This window comes from Calliphora vicina, chromosome 1, assembly GCF_958450345.1.
Source record: "Calliphora vicina chromosome 1, idCalVici1.1, whole genome shotgun sequence".
NCBI classification, from domain to species: domain Eukaryota; kingdom Metazoa; phylum Arthropoda; class Insecta; order Diptera; family Calliphoridae; genus Calliphora; species Calliphora vicina.
Window position 1 is genome coordinate 82,124,956 of NC_088780.1, and position 20,902 is coordinate 82,145,857.

The 20,902-nt window shown below is 29.4% G+C and overlaps 1 protein-coding gene across 1 annotated transcript; it reads right to left on the bottom strand.

The window, feature by feature from the left end:
- Positions 1–4,239: 4,239 nt before the first annotated feature.
- LOC135949525 (uncharacterized) lies at positions 4,240–5,117 on the bottom strand. The gene has a single exon (XM_065499114.1). It carries the CDS (start codon positions 5,076–5,078, stop codon positions 4,284–4,286), a length of 795 nt encoding a protein of 264 aa, XP_065355186.1. The 5' UTR covers positions 5,079–5,117; the 3' UTR covers positions 4,240–4,283.
- Positions 5,118–20,902: the final 15,785 nt, after the last annotated feature.

Sequence of the window (20,902 nt, forward strand, 5' to 3'; positions counted from 1 at the left end):
TTAAATTAAGACAACAATTATATGTTTACGACAACAATATATTGTTACAACGAACATAGTATAGTTGTCGTAATCATGTCGAACCATGTTTTTTCTCTGCGTGTACACAGATTTTGAATTAATATACATACATAATATTAATACACACTTATACATAATAATAATAGTTAAATGATTTGAACAAACAAAGAACAAACAGAGATTAACTTATTTAGATATTTTTGAAAATTTTCCAAATAATTAAAATCTTGTTTTATGTCGCTAGTGACTCGCAAAATTTAGAAACTCAGCTACAAGTTTCTAAATTTTGCGAGTCACTTTCAATATATTTTAAATCCGAACTGATGAACTTTCATTTAGATCTGACGGTATACGAATTTAGGCGAATTTATTACAGGTGACATTAAATAGCCATCTGATTATATTTAGCTTGATATGTTTAAAAAAAACAAAAACAAGGCGTATTAACAAGGTGAGTGCGTCCCGGCAACTGTTGTATTTGTTGCCGGGACAACAGGCAATTTGTTTTTGTTAAAATGTACGGTAAATGTCAAAATCAAGGCGAATTAAAATATTACTATGTTATTTACAATAACAAATGTAAACATAAACAATGTTTGACATATAGTGTACATAAATCCACAGCGAATTAAGAAACAGCTGATTTTATGCACTCACCTTGTTAATACGCCTTGAACAAAAATAAGCTCGTTTTGTCATAAAATAACACTTTTTTATTTCAAAACATTTTTCTTCAAAAAAGTTTAGTTTTTTTAAGTATCAAAAATTCATTAAATGTATCTAAAAACATTCATATTTGTTTTCATTGCCAATTCGATTTATAAGAGATATCGTTATCGAAAGATTTTGTAACTTCACATTAGAGATGAGCGATCCCCTGATTTTTGAAGAACGTCGTTCTCAGTGAACGTGATTTATAAATCACTGTTCTTTTAAACAGTGACTGTGATCACGTTTTATCTATGTTAAGCAAAATAACAATTATGTTAAGAAGAATACATAACATATTATTTTCATTCTTAAATCTGTTCTTATGTTAACCAAAACTAATATTTGCTGATTTAAAAACGTCTGTTAAAAAACATAGGAAAATAACAGAATTAAGCAAATGCATATATATATGCGCCTAAAAATATGCAGTGACTGCTGTTACCAGTGAATGTTAAAAAATATAAAAGAACGACATTTAACAGTTTGTTGAAATACGTAAAAGAACGACTTTCTGCATTTGTTACCAGTGAATGTTGAATAATATAAAAGAACGACATTTAACAGTATGTTGAAAAATATGAAAGAACGACTTAAATGAACCTGTTACTTGCTATATTCAGTAACTGTTGTTACCAGTGATTTTTCAATCACAGTGATTAAATCACAGGTATGGAAATATCGCTCATCTCTACTTCACATACACAGTTACCGCTCCTGACAGTCATTTCCAAGCAGTTCTACGAGACTGTCGTAAACTAGTGATTTTGGATAACGTTTAAAGTCCCTACACTATAGATTACATAGAGACACTTAAGTGACAATTGTCTTTATGCTAGATTGCATGGGATATATAAAGTAACCAATTGACTTCTCTCTGCATTACAAATAGCACGTCAAATGACCCAAAATATATAAATTGGAGTCAGCCAAGTGATCAGATATTATTGACAATTTCCGACTATAAGGGATACATTTACTAATTACTTAATTGCTGGGTTATTACGAGATAAAAATTAAGGTTGGATGCTACTTTACAGCACGATCAAAATATTGATTATTTTAAAAGGAAAGTCACAATATAGATGCTCTAAAGATTATGGCTTTAAACAAGTGTTGTGTATTTTTTGGACATTTCGAAATCCATACTTAATTATTTTAAGTTTCTGTACAAAAATATAAGTGCATATTTTTTAAATTTTTAGGTCATTTTTTGATTTTTTTGAAGCATATTTTAGGCGCATATTTTCCAATAATAAATGCATGAAAATCCGCCCCCTACCAGGGAAACCAAAATATGCAAATGCATATTTTTTCTGGTGAGTCTAATGAGCACATGGATAAGACGTTTCAGAACTATTTAAGAATTTTGGCATCGATTTGTTAGTGCATATTTTTGCATATTTTACCCTTAAATTCATATTTTTGCATATATTTGTTTTAAGAGCATATTTTACTGTTTAATAGCATATTTTGACTTTATCAAAAACAAATTTTGTCTTACTTATTTTTCGCTGTTGCGTTACAGGTTTTTACTTCCTTTGTTTAAAATTCAAAATTGAATTTATTGCAATAATAACCTTAATTGAAGAAGTGACTTTATATTTATATAAAATATCATCAAAAAATACCTTTCGAGGCCTTTTCATAGCTTATTGTTTTTATGTTCTATTTATTCTTTGTTATACTTGTATTAGTTTATGTTATTTTGGTTTATTTTATGTTACTTTACTATTTACTATTTAGAAATGAATTGTATTGATTTTTTTTTTAATAAAAGTATATTTTTTGGTTAAAAATTATGTAAAAGTTTGTTTTTTAAGAGCATATTTTTTAAATTTTAAGAGCATATTTTAAAGTTTTTACTGCATATTTAAAGCGCTTAAAACGTTTTTTTTAGAGCATATCTCCGGTTTCCCTGGTTATAACCAATATTGAAAAAAAAACCTGAAATAATTGTTTATATGTATAGGCACATCTTCTGATGTGTAGATCCACTAAGAGGGGGTTTTTGGGAATTCTATTTTTAAGGGGGTGGAAATGGGTAAAATTGGTAATTAAACATCTTCGGAACTAATAAAAAAATCCAACTTAATCTGAATTTATACAAAAAATAAGCTAGTTTTTGATGGTTCTACTTTTAAGGTGATAAAACGAGCGAAAACCCAGTTTTGGTACTTTTTTGTATCCCATATCTCAAAAATTCTAAAAACATTTCAAATAGATTTTAGCAGTTTTTTGAAATTTGAACTTGTTGACGTGATTCTAATGCAAACAGATTTTTTATGTATAGTTGTTGATTTTTGTTTAAAATAAAATTACGTTGTAAATTTATATGTATATTACAACAATCGAATTTTATTGTTCAAAAAAGAAAGGAAGTATGTAAGCAACGACAAAATAAATGATTTAATGTACAAAGGTATTTAATGTTATAAGCTCAAAACAAAAAAAAGAATGATGAAATTTAATGAGAAAAATGTATTTATATGAAATTGAGAAAACATTTAAAACCGTTAAACATAATTCTGCAAAACAAATTAGATCAGTAAGATAAACGATAACAAAATAAAAATAAACATATGATACACTAAACAAAATTATAAATATTAGTTATATCAATCAAGCGCTTTCATTTATTCAAACAGAACTTTTTTTGGTACTTTTTTACAAAAAAATATAAAAATATAGAATTAATAAAGAAAAAGTTTTCTACAGAGGGACACAAAATGTGCTAAACCGGATCGCTACTTATAGGGTCGTTTATTTTTCAGTTAATTTATATATAAAAAAATTAGTTTTAGTTGAAACTATAAGTGATCTCTGATTGTGGTGCTTCTTTTGGTTAAAAATATAAGTAATCTCAGATTATCGTCCCTTTGATATTTGAACCACTATTTACCGACTTATAGCCAGATTTAGTATGTTATAGTGAATTTTCTTATGAAAAATCGGTCTAGGTTTATAAGTGATAGAATGTCGTACTTTTTCCGTTTGGACCACTACACTATCGATTTTCTTTGATATAGATTGTGTCAAAGGCACGAAGATCGTAATTTTTCCCATTTAGTGTACTTTTTTCTTATTGTCAGTAACTCACCGATCGACTTATTGGACTTTTTTTTTAAACATCTATATATTTAAAAATACAAGGCCTGACTCTTTCATTCACTCACTCACTCATTCAGTGACTCATCAGTGAGTGGGTGAGTGAATGAGTCAGGACTTGTATTTTTATATAATAGATGTTTACAAAAAAGCCCAATAAGTCGATCGTATTTATACTTTAGTAACGGTGTGTATATATAAATTCACGTTTTAAGTTTTGAGATTTGTAGGCCATTAAGTCAGTATAGACAATAAATGAATGAAAGCAAAACGGAATAGCAAAGAAGCAGTAAGATTTTAATTTTCGAAAAAATAACTGCTACTTTTAAGCATCTCATCTCAAACAAAAATCTTGGTTTAAAAAAAGGAGTACATCACAAGTAATCAAAATAAATGTAGGTCTGTAGGTATATTTAAAAATAATATGTAAAAAATAACAAATCTATTTATTTAATAGTAAAAAGTTCTATTTTTTCTCCCATTATTTCCTCATTGCGTTCTAATGTCAATAGATATTGAGCCAAAAAACTGATTTTATCATTTGGCTGATGAATATGAAGATGAGCAAAGGCGTTTCTCAACGTAGATCCCATGGAAACTTTAATTTCATTAGCAATTGAGTCATCGCCTTCCGTTGATTTTCCTTGTGGTACCCAATCATATTCGTTAAAATGAGAAAATTTGCACATCTGAGTTTTGCATGCGTGCAGCATTTGAAACAATGGACTCAAAACACTTTCACACGTCTTTATGAAGGACACTTCCTTGGCGAACTGTTTATTTATCTCATTCAAATCTTTTTCACAATTTCTAACGATTTCAGGGTCATTACTTTGAACAGCAAACGCCTTCAAATGATTAATGGTTGTTTGGTGAAATTGTTTTAGTTTTGTTTTTTCGATGTGCAATTGCTCTAAACATTTTTTTGATTCCTCAACAATTAGTTCACGTTTCTTCAGCATGTCATCAATACGCTTGTTGAAGCACTCCCTGATGGTGTCAATATTTTCCACATTCTTTTGAAATTCAAAAAGCCTCTCATCTGAAGCACACGCCATTTTTTTCAATTCGGAACAATGGAACATAACATTGTCTATTGATTGCTTGAGCTCTTTCTGAACATTCCTCAGCTCAATATTTATGCGTTGGTAATCGTTGTCAAAACAAGATAAGCAATTGAGTAACTCCCTCACGCATTTCTTGTGAGGATTAGGTAGTTCGCTCCTACAAGCTGTCAACATTTTACCAATCCTAAATGAACTATTTTTTATTTAACTATTTATGAATTTCGTAAAATTTTCACTAAAAATATGTATGTAGTATGTTGAACAATTTCAAATTATCAAACAAGTCAGAGTGCTATATTTGGCTGTTCCAAAATATAGAAATATACTTAGTGCGGAATCTCTCCTATCAAAGACCTAACCATAGATAAATACACATAGATCGGAAAAAACGTACATATGTGAAAACAAAAACAACACTCGTATGTGTGATTAATTTGAGTAATTTTTTCTAGTTTCCGCTCTAAGCATAGAGAAACAACAAGAGCGGAAACTAGAAAAAAACTCAAACCAAAATTTTACTCAAAATAATCACACATACGAGTGTTGTTTTTGTTTTCACATTATTTTATTTACTAATACATTCTCACCACTAAGGTTTTTGACAACTGAGTTAGGTCTTTGACAGGAGAGTTTCCGCTCTATGTATATTTCTCTATGGCTCTAAGTATGTGTATTTCTATATGGACCTAACTCAGTTGTCGAAAGCTGAAAGAGGTGAGAATGAATTCGAAAAAAAACATTTGAAAACATAAACAACACTCATATGTGTGATTATTTTGAGTAATTTTTTGTTTGAGTTTTTTATCTAGTTTCCACTCTATGTGCATTTTTCTATGGTTCAGAATCTAATATCGAATTTTGTGCCAACAAAGCGTCATATGCGGGAAGTTTTGCTTTTCTTCTTTAATTTGAAATTAAGTGCCGCTGAAGCACACCGATTCCTCACCAAAGCTTATAGTGAATGTGTTCCATCGGTTTCAACGTGCGATAGATGGTTTGTTTGGTTCAGAAAACAGATCGCCCTGGCGGGCCAAAAAAGTTTCAACACCAAGAATTGGACACATTACTCATTGCTATTCAAGCAGCAATTTCAAACATTTTGGGAGCTGCAGAATTCATCCAAAAACAGGGAAATTTGGTACCATACGAATCATGGATCCATTACGATTACCCGAAGCTTAAGAGATCGTACGTGAAGCCCGGCCAACCAGCCGAATACACACCAAAGTCAAATATCCATGGCGCTAAGGTAATATTCAGTATTTGGTGGGACCGAAAGGTCCTATCTATCATGAGCTGATGCAATCTTGCCAGCCCATCACAGGGAACATGTACCGAACATAACTGATTCGTTTGAAGCGAGCACTGCACAGTGGGGGAACTAAGAAAAAAAAGTGGAAATAAATCTGTAACTTCTAAACAAATAGCCCGATTTTTAAATTTCATGTGGCTATTAAAACTTATGCCAAATTTTTGTTTGCGTATCAAATTAAGTAGGGAAAACTTAACAACTCGCAGAGAATTCATAAAAATTCTGTTAGGTGGGCAACATATGTACTTTTTTATGAATTTCTATGTTAGGTAAATTCTCTGCGAGTTGTTATGTTAAATTGCCATGTATAAAACATAAGGGAGACATATTATATATCAATGGATAGAGGATTTTGTGTACTTTTCAAAAATGTATATAACTTTTGACAATTAAAAAAATCATGGAAGAATACTTTTTTGAAAAATATGACAAAAACTGGTTTTTATTGAATTTTTGCATATATGTATACAAATTTTTCGAATTGAAATAAAATTTTTATTCATGAATAGTTTTTAATGAAATTTCACAGTTATGGGAAAATTTCTATTTAAAATGGAAAAAATAGAAACAAATTTTGAAATTTATTATCAGCAATCCCGCAATTCCCAAAAAAGTGTTGAAAAATCCCAAAATTGGGAATATTTAGTTTTTTGGCTATAATATTCATATCAGGGTCGGGTTTATCGGAACACTTTACAAAATAATTAGAAACATATTGGGCCATTTAAAATCAGTTACTATATTTTGATATCGAATATGCGATTTGAGAATTTTTGCGCTAAAGTTGAATTTTAAACAATTCTTTTTCTATTTAACACATACAAGTGTTGTTACTCCAATTAAGGAAAAAACTTGAGCTATAAGAGATAAATGAGGTTTTTCATAGTGCTCGATGAGGAGATTCTATATGAAATCGGAACACTGAACTCGACAACATTTCCTCTTTGTGCATGTGAAATTTCATTCAAATCGGACATATTATAATATTATATAAGTTACATATTTATTTCCGTTTAAATAAATAATTGTCGGGAAATTCTGGTATGATCATAAGCGTAGCTAGACTATTATTCTGGGGTGGGCAAGTACCCTTCCCAAATAGTAAAAATAAACAATTTTTTTTATAAAAAAAATAATTTTTTATTAAAACAAAACTAAAATATCACAAAAAATCAGTTTGCTAACATAACTACTTAATTTTTAATATATAAAACTGCTAATTTATTTTATAAAATATTTTTATAATTTTTTTTTTATTTGTTCCTTATTATATTAGTTAGACAAAATACTATTTTTGAGTTGAAAAGATTTATTTATATATAAACTCTATATATTTAAAAATGGAATATTGTGTACAATTATTGTACAAATAATTTTATAAATAAAGAATTGAATTGAAAAAAAACTGCTAAATTTGAAAATCGTTTCTGAAGCATTGCACTACGTAACCATTTTTATATTCTACGCATAGCTGAGAAACTTCATTCGCAACTAGCAGAACTAATTGTAATGCATAATGCCTCTATGATAAGAATTTTTGCGCTGATGATATGTGTGAACACGAATCCACAATAACTAAGTTTAGCCTGTCGGATAAAAAATGAACCAAAAAGGTTTGCGGATTTGACTCCTTTATTTTAGCTTGTAAAAACCAAACATTACATGTGCTCCGTTGTACGATTGGCATTGGAATATTTTTTAACTTTTTGGGTTCCAAAAACCCCATAATTAATGTTCTAGAGCACAGGAATCTCTTAACGGAACAATCTAAAAATCCAAAAAAAATTTCTGCGATTTTCCAAATTTTTATCTGGGGTGGTTTTACCTACCCCAGCACCCCCCTATCTACGCCAATGGGTATGATCAATATTTTTAAATGAGTGTGTCATTCTTAATAAAAGGTTTGTTCTTAATAAAAGGTTTCTTCTTTGTCATTTCTAAATTTTTCTACTGAAAATAGTTTTAAAGTAAAAACCGATGAATAATTGTCGGTTTTTATGTTAAAACCGAACACGAAACACGGTTTTAACATAAAAACCGACAACAGACATCTTCTTTAAACTCGAATTCAAATTTCCGATGTCAATATCACCCTTCTTGAATTTATCTATCAGCCTCTTCTTCAATTCTGTTTCGTTTCCCGCTGTCGCACAGTGGTATAGAAAAAAGAGGGAAATAAATCTGTAACATCTAAACGGTTAGTCCGGTACCTCATGGGCCTCATGTTACATTTTTAAAACGATCCTATTTCTTCGTTTGTGTTCATATATAAAATCAAATATCTCTTAAAGTGTAGGAGATATTCGCATTTGAAAATTAAAATTTAAACATTTCCCGATGTTCTCCATTTTTCCTTTATTAGACTGACAACAAATGTATGTGTCAAATAAAATAAATTTAAAAATAATGACTGAGTCCAAATTTATATGCATTTGAATTTAATAGTGGCGATTTTTCGCAAATTTTTTTGGAACGTTACGTTTTTACCTTTTAAAACGGTGTTTTTTTTTCCTTTAAATAAACTGTATTCTTCTAATTGCAAATAAAAACAGTAGTTTAAAATTTGTAACAACTTTTTATTTATTTAAATTTACACAATAATTTAAATAGTTTTTAATACATACTTTAAAAACACACCGGAAATACAGTCCATGTTAAGTCTAACAGCGCCTACTCCCTGCAACTTGCTGATATTTGTCATATTTTAGTAGTTTCATGAATTATCTAACAGACAAACGTAGAATGTTCTATTTATAGACCTTGTAGCAGCTTTAACAGTAAATGTTGATATACATATTTATAAACAATGTTAATAACAGCGTGTTATCAACATTGTTGATAAGTAGAAGTTTCGAGCACTGGAAATGTTTATAAACATTGTGAATGTTGCATGCAGACGTCACATACCGGTAAATTCAAATAGTTAATGCAATTTCGTAACATTAATGGTAATATGGGACCACAAGACAAATATATTTTCCCCTTTGTGTGTTTGAATCTATTTCTGTTATAAATATATCTACTTGTTTTAAAAACAAATAATACTAATTGTAGTTTCTCTTTGAAACATTTGTCTGTCATATTTTAAATAAAATAATTCTTTGAAAATTATTCATTCAATAAAGATTTAATATTGTTTTATATAAAAAATTAAAATTTGTTATTTTTAACATTTGGCGACGAGGATATACATCTTATATTCAAAAATGGATATGAACGCTCTATCTCAAATCCTGCAGCAATTCCAGCAGTCGAATCAACAATTTGTAACTCAAATTCTTGCGCAGAATAAATCTCTTATGGAAGATGTAGTTTCAAAAAACAAAAATGCGCCATCAATACCATCTTTCGGAAAATTCAACACAGACGTTGACAAATGGTCTACCTATCAGTTTCAAATGGAACATTATTTTAAAGCTAACTCCATTTCTTGTGATGACACAAAACGTTCTTGTTTTCTCAGTTGGGTTGGGACTGATATATTGGAATTATTGCAAAAATTGTTCGAGGGTAAAGCTGAAGAGAAGTCATACAAAGAATTAGTAAGTACATTAGATGAATATTTTATGAAAAAGCTACATATCTTGGCGGCTCGATTCAAATTTTATAATAACATGAGGATGAAACCGAATCAAAGTTATAACGAATGGGTTGCAGAACTGCGTGGAGCTGCAAGACAATGTGATTTTACATGTAATAACGAAAACTGCAGAGAATCGTACGTCGATAATAAGATTAGAGATATGATCGTATTATACACACCACATGAGAAAATCAGATCATCTTGTCTTCAAAAGTCAAATCCAACATTAGAAGAAGTGCTACAAATTTGTAACATTTTCGAAGCAACTGTAAATGCATACAGTGAAATACGAAGTACCGTAGAATCATCAACTGACGTTAATGCTGTACAACGTTCCTCAAATCGATTACAAACTAATATCTCAAATAAATATTTTCAGTCCTGTCGAGGTTGTGGCAAATTTCATCAACGAATTGATTGTTATCACTTCAAAAATAAAACAAAATGCAATAAGTGTCATAAATTAGGTCATATATCGAAAGTATGTCAATCGCAAGCAACAAATGTACAAAGGGAAAGTTTAGCTGATCAAAATAAAAACTATCAAAAAGTTCGTCAAGTTCAAGAAACATCATTAGAAGAAACATCTATAAGTCAAATAGAAGAAATCGGGACTTCAAGCGTTAATAACATTCAAGGTAAATAACATAAATTTTGTATTTCAAATAGACACTGGAGCTTCATGTTCCCTGATTGGGTTAGACGTTTATAGAAAACTACATTGTCCATTGTGTATTCCTACCAATAAAGTATTGACATCTTATGGTGGTACAGTATTACCATTAAAAGGAAAGACTACCGTCGAAGTTGAAATAGGTAATGAAAGGAAACTATTAGATCTTTATGTCGTTGATATTGATCACGTAACTAACATATTTGGGTACGATTGGTTTAAACAATTAAGGTTTGAAATAAAATATCCATTTTACAATTTATCTAATGAAGAATGCTTACAAATGCAAAACGAATCTCGAAAAACCCTAGAAATAGCACTCAATAATCTTCAAAAAGATTTTAGCATAATTTTTTCTGATGGTCTTGGTCATTGTGAAACTTTTAAAGCAAAAGTAAATTTGAAATCAAATTCTATTCCAAAATTCATGAAGCCATATTCTTTACCATTTGCTTTATATGAAAAAGTTCGTGACGAAATTAATCGCCTTGAGTCTATCAATGTCATAAAACCAGTTAAGACTAGCGAGTGGGCATCCCCAATAGTTGTTGCAAAAAGCCTAATGGTTCTATTCGAATATGTGTAGATTTCAAAGTTACTTTAAATGCTCAAATTGAAGTTGATAGATACCCCATACCACGAATTGAGGACCTCTTCCATAAACTCCAAGGAGGTCAATATTTTTCAAAAATCGATTTAAGTGAAGCGTATTTACAAATTGAACTCTCTGAAGATTCAAGGAAATTTATTGGTTTATACCAATATAACCGAATGCCTTTTGGAATCTCAAGTGCTCCAGCAATTTTCCAAAGATTTATGGAAGAGATCGTAGCAGGTATTTCCGGGTGTGCTGTTTACCTAGATGATATAATTGTAACAGGTCGATCAAATGATGAACATATTAGGAATTTGACAAATGTGCTTACAAAACTAAAGTTCCATGGACTAAAATGTAAACCTGAAAAATGTTCTTTTGCAAAATCATCGGTTGAATATGTTGGTCACATCATTGATTGTTATGGTATCAAACCATCAGAAAAAACATTAGATGCCATTCGACAAATGCCTAAACCATCAAATATTAAAGAGTTAGAGGCATTTATAGGAAAAATAAATTACTTTAAAAAACCTATTGGTGATGATATTGAATTTGATCAAAATGAAACTGATATACAATTTATTGAAGAAGTATACAATACCATTTTAGAAGATTGTCCCATTGATGCAAGTATCATATCCAAATACTCTAAAGAAGATGAGATTTTAAAAATTGTTTCTAATTACGTAATGAATGGTTGGCCAGAACATATCAAACCCGATAATGTAATAAATCCATATTTTGTTAGAAAACATTCAATTTCCATAGAAAATGGTGTACTTCTTCTTCACAATGATAGTTCTCGTGTAATTATAAAAAAAATATTTTTGGCATAGAAGGTCTTCCACAAACGATAGTTAGTGATAATGGCACGCAATTCACTTCGTCTGATTTTAAGCGTTTTTGTCAACTGAACTCAATAGAACATTTAACAACTGCACCGTTTCACCCAGCCTCGAATGGATTAGCAGAGCGTTTTGTTCGAACTTTTAAATCGTCATTTTATAAAATATGTCAAGAAGAACCCAAACAAGAACAGGCTTTATATAAATATCTCACAACATACAGAGCAACTCCAAATCCGATTTCAGGCAGATCACCGGCAGAGTTATTGCACGGTCGTCAACCACGAACAATTTTAACAGCAATGTTTCCAGTTAAACATAATAATGTTAATACAAGTTCAAAATTTAATATTGGTCAAAAAGTATATGTAAGAAATTTTTCAGGAAATAAACGTTGGATACAGGGTGAGGTAAAAGATAAGATTGGAAATTTCATGTATTTAATAGACACATTACAAGGAATATAAAAAGACATCAAAATCAAATGAAAAATAGACTGGATGTAACAAACCACAATCAACAATCGAACGATGATCAAAGTTCGAATCAATTTACTTTACCAAGGACAGAAACATCGATTTAGACATAATAATTCCAAATAACCAGTTGAACCAACAAGAACAGAGACATCCAGAAAATAATTTACAAATTCCAAATAATGAATCAGCAAATGAACAGCTCACTGTACAGCCTGATAATTTAACAGGAAATACACAGATTCCTACCAAATCTTCAACAAATGTTCAGCAAACTATTGATCGTCAACAGATGTTTATAAGAAGCCGATCTGAAAAACGCCAACAACAATTTACTCCTAGACGTTCAGAAAGAATAAGAAAAAAATCTCGAGTAGAACTAAATAGGAGTGACGGAATGTTATAAATATATCTACTTGTTTTAAAAACAAATAATACTAATTGTAATTTCTCTTTGAAACATTTGTCTGTCATATTTTAAATAAAATTATTCTTTGAAAATTATTCATTCAATCAAGATTTAATATTGTTTTATATAAAAAATTAAAATTTGTTATTTTTAACAATTTCGCTGTAGTCTGAATAAACAAATATTGCAAATAATTGTGTACAATGTACCACACAAGCAATCCATGGATTATATTTATGTGGGTTTGATCAAACACGTGAAACATCTAGGTGTCAAATAATTTACCTAGTCTGACCTTACCTTTAATCACAAGCTCATAAACCATATTATCGATAACCTCTTTATCCTAATAAACACTTTGATATGTGAGTAATTTTTCTGCTAACATGAGCAAATAAATATATTACATTAATATTTTTCAGTTGAAACACTGCTCTCTGGAGCAAAAAAAATTTTTATATGAAATCTAGCAAACCAAAAAAAATATAAGAATGCACGGATGTAATTTGTTTGTTCATACAGCCAAACTGTTCATGACTAAATATTACCGTTCTACAACCTACTAAACACAGCTTCTGACAGAAAGGTTTGTGTATTTGCTAACTAAATTAGTACTAAACCGTACAAATTAGCGGTGACATAAACACTTCTTTGTACAAATCTCCTATCTGGCAATATTTGACTGCTGTACGAACAACAAAAAGTGGTTTTGTTATTGCATTGTTGCCAATTTAGCCGTTTTCAGCCTAGATCTAGCGATTTTATTTAGGCATAAAAAATTAATAAATTTTATTTAGCTGGGGGTCGATTCTGGTTCTGTGAAACGGTGAGATGAAAGGTTATTTCATATTTTCATAGAGTTTCTGATTCTCGTTTAGTGAAAAAATTATAAATAAATTCAAATGTTTTCATATGAAAAGAAAAAGTGGAATAAAATAAATTGAAGAACGGGAATCGCAATTTGTGAAATAATAATATGAAAAGTTCTTATGAACACAAAAACGAAAATGAAAAGTTTTTTTTTTTCATTTCACCGTTTCACAGAACCAGAATCTACCCCCCAGAATATATATTTTATTTCGTCCTAGCATTTTTTTTTATTTTAAACTTTTCTTTTACATTTTTGGAATCTCAATACTTTTTTAAAAAATAAAACAATATTTTTTATCAGATGACAAAGACAAATTTCAGCATGAACGAACCAACCACGGTGGTCAATTCCGGCCAAAAATACATAAATTCTTTATTTCTTCATAAAAATGTTTTAAATTTTGTATTTGTATTAAGATTAACATAACCGATCGATCGATAAATATATCGATGTTCAAATACAGGGTTTGGCCAAAAAAGCATGAACGTTCTATAAGTATCAAAAAATTTGCATGTAAGTGGCTGAAATTTAGTCCAAAAATAAAGAATAAAATATGTAATCGAAAAAAAATTGGGCATTCAAATTTCGGATTACATATACAGGGTTTGGCCAAACAATCATGGACGTTTTAAAAGCATCGAAAAAATTAGGTTATTCATGTAAATGCCTGAAATTTAGTCCAAAAATGAAGAATAGCAAAAGTGATTGAAATAATGGTCGTACAAATTTCGGAATACATATACAGGGTTTGGCCAAACAATCATGGACGTTTTGAAATTATCGGAAAAGTTAGATTATTCATGTAAAATTTTAAATTTGGTGTACATTTAAGAAAAACATACTAGATCCATCGCAAAAAATATTAGAAATTGCATACAGGAGTTGGCCAAATAAACATTGACATTATAAAAGTATCGAAAAAAGTATGTAATTTTTGTACATGGCTTAAATTAGGTTTATAATTAAAAATAACATAAATAATCCATTGAAAAAATTTCGACATTCAAATACATGTTTTGGCCAATTCAGCATAGACGTAAAAACTCTCAAACTTACATCATTTTTGAAATTGACCAAAAAAAATACAAAAAAAATTTGTAAAATATGAAGGCACTGAAATCGAATGGCAGATAATTGCAGCTGAAATTTATAGTACTTACTCTTGATACTTTATAGTATTAGATGTAATTTACACTTAACCTTTAATAGCCCCATTTAATTTGTTCTGGCCTTACAAACTTTTTTAATTTAGTTTCTATAGATTTAAAACTACTAGAACACGAAAAAACTCCTTAATAACTACATGGAATGGTTAACTGCTAACTATTTTATAAAAACATGTGCTAATTTGCAAAAGAATTTACCACCGTGCAATGTATGAGTCTTTCAAAAATATTTTAAGTATTTGAATGCAGATGATTTTTATGATTTGTTTCGATTTTCAGCCATTTTTAATTTCCAAACATTTTCTGAGCTGAAGAGTTTGCAACCTTGCAGATGAGCAAAACCAAAGGGGAATTGAATTAAAATGTGTATGAATTCATCATGAATCAAAAATTTGGGAATACATTCATTCGAATTGAATTAAAATTTGAATAAATTCATCATGAAATAGAAATTTTTCAATGCATTCGTTTCATCCAAAAAATCAGCGACATAACTGTTATAAGAAATATCTAAAAAAATTTAGCCATAACTGTTATATTGTAGAAATAAATTTTTGTTTCTTTAAATAATAGTTATTCTCAATGAAAATAAGTTATGCTTTTCAATAAGTGCTATTCATAATAAATATTTTTTTTCGTTGCTCATAACTTTTATTTTTGATTACTCATAACTTTTATTTTCGATTTAACTCCGATTAACTTCGATTAAATCTCCACTTCAACCAATATCCGATCTTCTGATCGACGAATCTAAATACATCATCTACATACAAATTGAAGTGGATACATCGCGAGAGTTATTAGCAGCAATAGCTGAAATAGAGAGCTTTAAACCTATGAGACTGGACGTAGAAGCCGATTTGTTGCAATATTAGGAAGGGAAAAGGGATACTTTTGCAATTTTTAAATAAATTGGTTCATATTGTCTATGCACTGCCGGCTAAACGTCTTTCTGTTGAAAGAGCATTTTCTGCTTTGCGTATTTTGTTGACTGAGAAAAGGTGCAACTTGGCGGACAATGCGTTTGCTAAAACATTGATTGTGAAACAAAATTCTTCATAATTAAAAAACACACAATAAATAACATCAATCTCTTACCAAGCTTATTTTTTGCGACTTTAAAGGTTAAATTCAATGTATGTACTAATAAAATGCAACCAATGTGGCGATAGAAACTTCTTTTGAGTTATGAACAACGAAAAAAATATATTCTTTAGAATAACTCTTATTAGGCAACTTAAAAACATACAAATTGAAAAAAAGTTATGAGCAACGTAAAAAAATATTAATCGAAAATAAAAGTTATGAGCAACGAATAAAATATTTATTATGAATAACTCTTATTTGAAAACGTAAAAATTATTCATTGATTTATGCCTAACTTTTTCAGTCTCAAAAAATTTAATAACAGTTATTTTTGGTCTCTGCAAAAAATTAATTCAATTAAAATTTGAATGAATTAAATTTATTATTCACTTTCATTGTAATTAATTTGTTTAATTCACCTTTTTGTTACGATAAAAATGACAAACAAAAGAATATGAGAATCTCAAATTAAATGTTCCTCATGTCAAAAACAAAAGCACGCTCAAACAATTCAAATAAAAACAATTTCACCTAGCCCCCATACAAATGTCCTCCCGAAATTGGACTTTATTCGTGATAAATGTTTAATTCATATAGGTATCTACACAAATTTCGCTCCAAATAAGTTTTATATATACGGAAATCATGTCACCAAATTGTATGATGATCGGTCCATAAATAGTCATAGCTCCCATATAAGGCCCGCTTCGGAAAATGACTTAAAGGAGCATAAATCTCCTAAAAATGTTGGTATACACATAAAATTCAACACAAAGAACTTTCATATAGATATAAAAAACATGACATAATTTCATGGCGATCGGTCCATAATTAATCATAGCTCCCATATAATGCACTCTTCCAAAAATCATTCCCGAAAATAAATTATTGTAATTTACAAAAAAAATTATTTAATTTAGTTAGCGTAGGGTATTATATTAGTTTTTCTAATTTAATAGTGGCATTAGATAGGTTTTGTCACACATGTAGTTTTCATGGGTATAAAATCAATAAATTCCGGAAAACTTAGGAATTCCGGCTAAGATAAATCAGGAAAATAAGCGTAGTTCGTTTCGAAATATAAATTTTTCTAATCAGATTGTAGATAAACCAATTTAAACCACTATTATTGTTATTATTTTCTCTAAATATGAATATCCTTAAAAGATATCCTTAAATTCCTTTAAGAACATAAAATTTAAATTTGAGTCATTCTTAATAACCGAATTATTCAATTGTGGCTTAAGTTGAGTGATAAATATTATTGTATGACATTTTAATCCAATATTTTTTACGTACGGATAATTATAAAATATTTAGTAAAAACAGTGTAAAATTGTGAGAGCAACAAAAATGCAACTCCAAGGAAATTGACTTTATTTTTAAAATTTAAAAAAAAATAATTATAAAAAATTGCTAAAAACTATAACAATGCAGTAGCACCATTTACTATTAATACAAACTAATTTAAGGACATTAAAATTCAAAAAGATAAACATTTTATCCAAAAAACGCCCTGCTCCTATTCCGTTATAAAAATTTGGATACAATTATAAATTGTGTTAAGATTAAAGTGTCGAAATAATTTTGATGGCTAGTTTTGAAATGGATTTTATTGAAATAAAACTAAAATGTTAGACATTGAAGTAATCAAGACTGTGTTACCTGATCCATGGAAGGTGGCATCATATATTTTCAACCTCCAAAAGATAATTTAATGATGCAAATATAACAAGGAGAAACCAATCCACTAAACCATATATAATATACAAAAATAAATTAAACGCCTATGCTTTTCGGAGCAGGTGCTTCATGCAAAAATAGTGCAGTTGTATGATATGGAAGGTCAATTAAAGTAATGTTAATTTATTCGAGTCTGATAGTTTAGATCTGTTACTCAGGTCGTATGGTCAGAGATATTCCCTTAAATATTAAATTAAAATAGTAAACAATTGCGATAGCTTAGTAATTACTTAAGCTACTGTGAAATAGGAACAGTGTCAAATTTAATATTATTGTTACGAAATTGTACTTGAATTCAAATATAACGATTTTAACGGCTGATTTAAAAGTAGCATAATGCTTTCAAATAACAGTGCTGTAATGGCAGACTGTAACATATCTGTGGGCATTGTTAAATAAAAGCTTTCAGTTGATTTGATCATAAGTTGGCAACGCTGTATTCGAATATTCAGTTAAAGAACATTGTAGAAAGTACACCACAGATGGCGTATGATCTAGAATATTCGAACTTTGACAGTTAAAGAGCTTTCTAGATGGTAATGCAGTGTTATAAATAGTGGCAGAGGTTGAAGTCGTGAGTGAGTTTATCAGATACGCTTTTCGAATAAACATCATCTAAGTGCCTTAAAGTGTGTTGTGTTTTTCAAGTAAATTCGTGTACATTATAAATTGTGTCTGTAATTCTGACAATTTATAAACGTGTATAAAAAACATTGAGTGGCTATTTAATTCTGTTGTTGTTGTACATTTCAAAGAAATAAAGAGTTGTTACTACTAAACGGCTTTTATTTGCAATCAAAAGTATCCGGTTTATTTAAAGGAAATAAACCATCGTTTTGAAAAGGTTATAACGTAACATTATTTACAGTTGTCTTCCTCTGTTTAGGAATTCGTTTACTTACTAAAATAAATGGATATTTGAATACGGTTTCATTATTTGTAGTTTTTACAGACCACATGATGTTATATGATTGTGAAAATATTATTTTTGTATTCAATTTCAGCACCCTTCTAATATTTACTAGTATTATCCTTTTGATATTGAGCTCTTATCCACTCAGTTTTAGGCACACCGCCACAATTATTTGATTTCCTTTTCATAGAGAATACCCACAAGATTTTAAAATGCTAAAAAAATAAATAAAAATTTTCTTTTTTTCGAACAATTCACAATATTGAACGGAAAATGCATCATCGCTAATTCTGTTATCCTTTGTAGATTTCATATCCTTGAATTTATTAGTATTGACAGTAAATTACTATATTGTAAGAGTATTATATTTTTTTTAGCAATTTTTTATAATTGCTTTTTTTTAAATTTTAAAAGTTAGTCAATTTCCTTAGAGTTGCATTTTTTTTGATCTCACAAATTTACCACCGATTTTTCTAAAAATTTTATATTTATCTTTACGTACAAAAATATTGGACAAAATGTCATACAATAATTGACTATGACCACAAAGAATACGAAATAGCAGATAAAAAGAATTGGATTCCGTTATATAAAAAATCATACCAGTTGAAGATCACATAGCATATCGTTGCAATTTTTATGCTCGGTACTGTACATACAGCTGCGAAAAAAAATAGCACCACACCCCAAAAAAAAAACCCCTTCATGTTTAATTGTTTTTGTTGTATATTTTGGATTGTATTCGAGTTTTGAGGACGTCTGAAGTATAAGCGAGAGCCTTCTCCACTATACATGACAAATTTACTCTCATCTGTCCATAATATATTCTTCCACTTTTGTATTGGCCAATTTTGATGTACCTTTTGGAACTTCATGCGCTTGGCGATATGCATTGCATTTAAAAGAGGGGCCTTTCTTGGACTGCACGCTTTTAAATTATGTTCTCTGAGGCATGTGCGATCTGTTTCTACTGTCGCAGTTATATTAAGGTCCTTTATTAGTTCGGTTACAGCTTTGAAAGGATCCCTTTTGCTCTCGCGGATCAATCTTTTGGCGTGAATGGGGGGGGGGGTTGAGTTTTCAGAACTCGTTTTATTTCACGTCTTTCAGCCTTTATAATAAATTGCGTTGTGATTAATTTTGTTAGAAAACCCAACCAATCGACCAACTTCTCCATAAGATTTTCCATCCGATATTAGTTTTTTTATTATTTCCATTAAAGCATTTATGCGAAACAAAACTGTTTTTATAAAAAATGTGTAAGTGGTGCTATTTTATTTTTCGGCATTTTTTTTGTAATTTTTACTTCAAATTGCTAAAAAAAAAATTACTTTAACAATTCCAAGAGAAGTACTGTAGTTCTAAATTGTTTACCTAAATTCGCGGGAATGACTAAAAGCGAACCAATACCATGAAAATTGGATAATTTGGTAATACTAATTAGGTTGGATCGATTTGTATGGGTGCAAAAAATGTAAAAATCGTAGTGTTGAAATATTCTACGATGAATTCTAAACTGTGCCCTGGAAACAATAGATCTAAAATGAATATTCGAATTCTTCGTAGGACACTTTCTGCAGAAGTCGTCTTTTCTGTCATTTTCAATCCAGTGTCCAAGAATAATTATTTATCTTTTCAACCCTACCACCCAAGAACCAAAATATTAACTACTTATGTGTGTGCGGGTCATCCACTGTTCCATATTTCAAAAACTATCGATTAAATATCAAATTTTGTACATATGTTAATATTTTGACAGATATTTAAAAATAAAAATAAGAAATGCTGTAATTTATAAGATATTGTATCTTGTTGTATTAGAAAGGCACTTAATAAATACAAATACAAATGTATTTGAATATGTTATTTAGCTCTTTCAAAGGTGAAAACTCATTTTCACCAAAATTCTAGTTGGTAAGTTTTTAATTAGGATCTGTAGAAGGATTCCACATAGCTTACTATTAAACTTATACAAGTCTTTTAAATTAATTAAGACACCATTAAAATTAAAAACGGGCAGATCAAATATTTTTATTAACGATATATTTTATCACTTATTGTAAACAATGCGTGGAAAGTGATATTGAGGATGACATTTATAATGATTACGTTGAAATAGACTAAGGCCATGATCTTAAAATATATATAATGATAAACACAATGGCCCATAATCATAGTCAAACACTAAAGTCGGTTCTTTTTAGAAACAACTTTAAAATAAAAACCTGCTTTTAATTATTTTGCAACTATAGTCAAAATTAAAGTATGTTTTAAATTGAACCGACTTTAACTGGGTGCCACCGCAAATGTAGAAAATGTTTTC

Bases quoted from the DNA above. Each gene is read 5' to 3' on its own strand.
- LOC135949525 (XM_065499114.1), bottom strand. From the start codon at position 5,078: ATGTTGACAGCTTGTAGGAGCGAACTACCTAATCCTCACAAGAAATGC.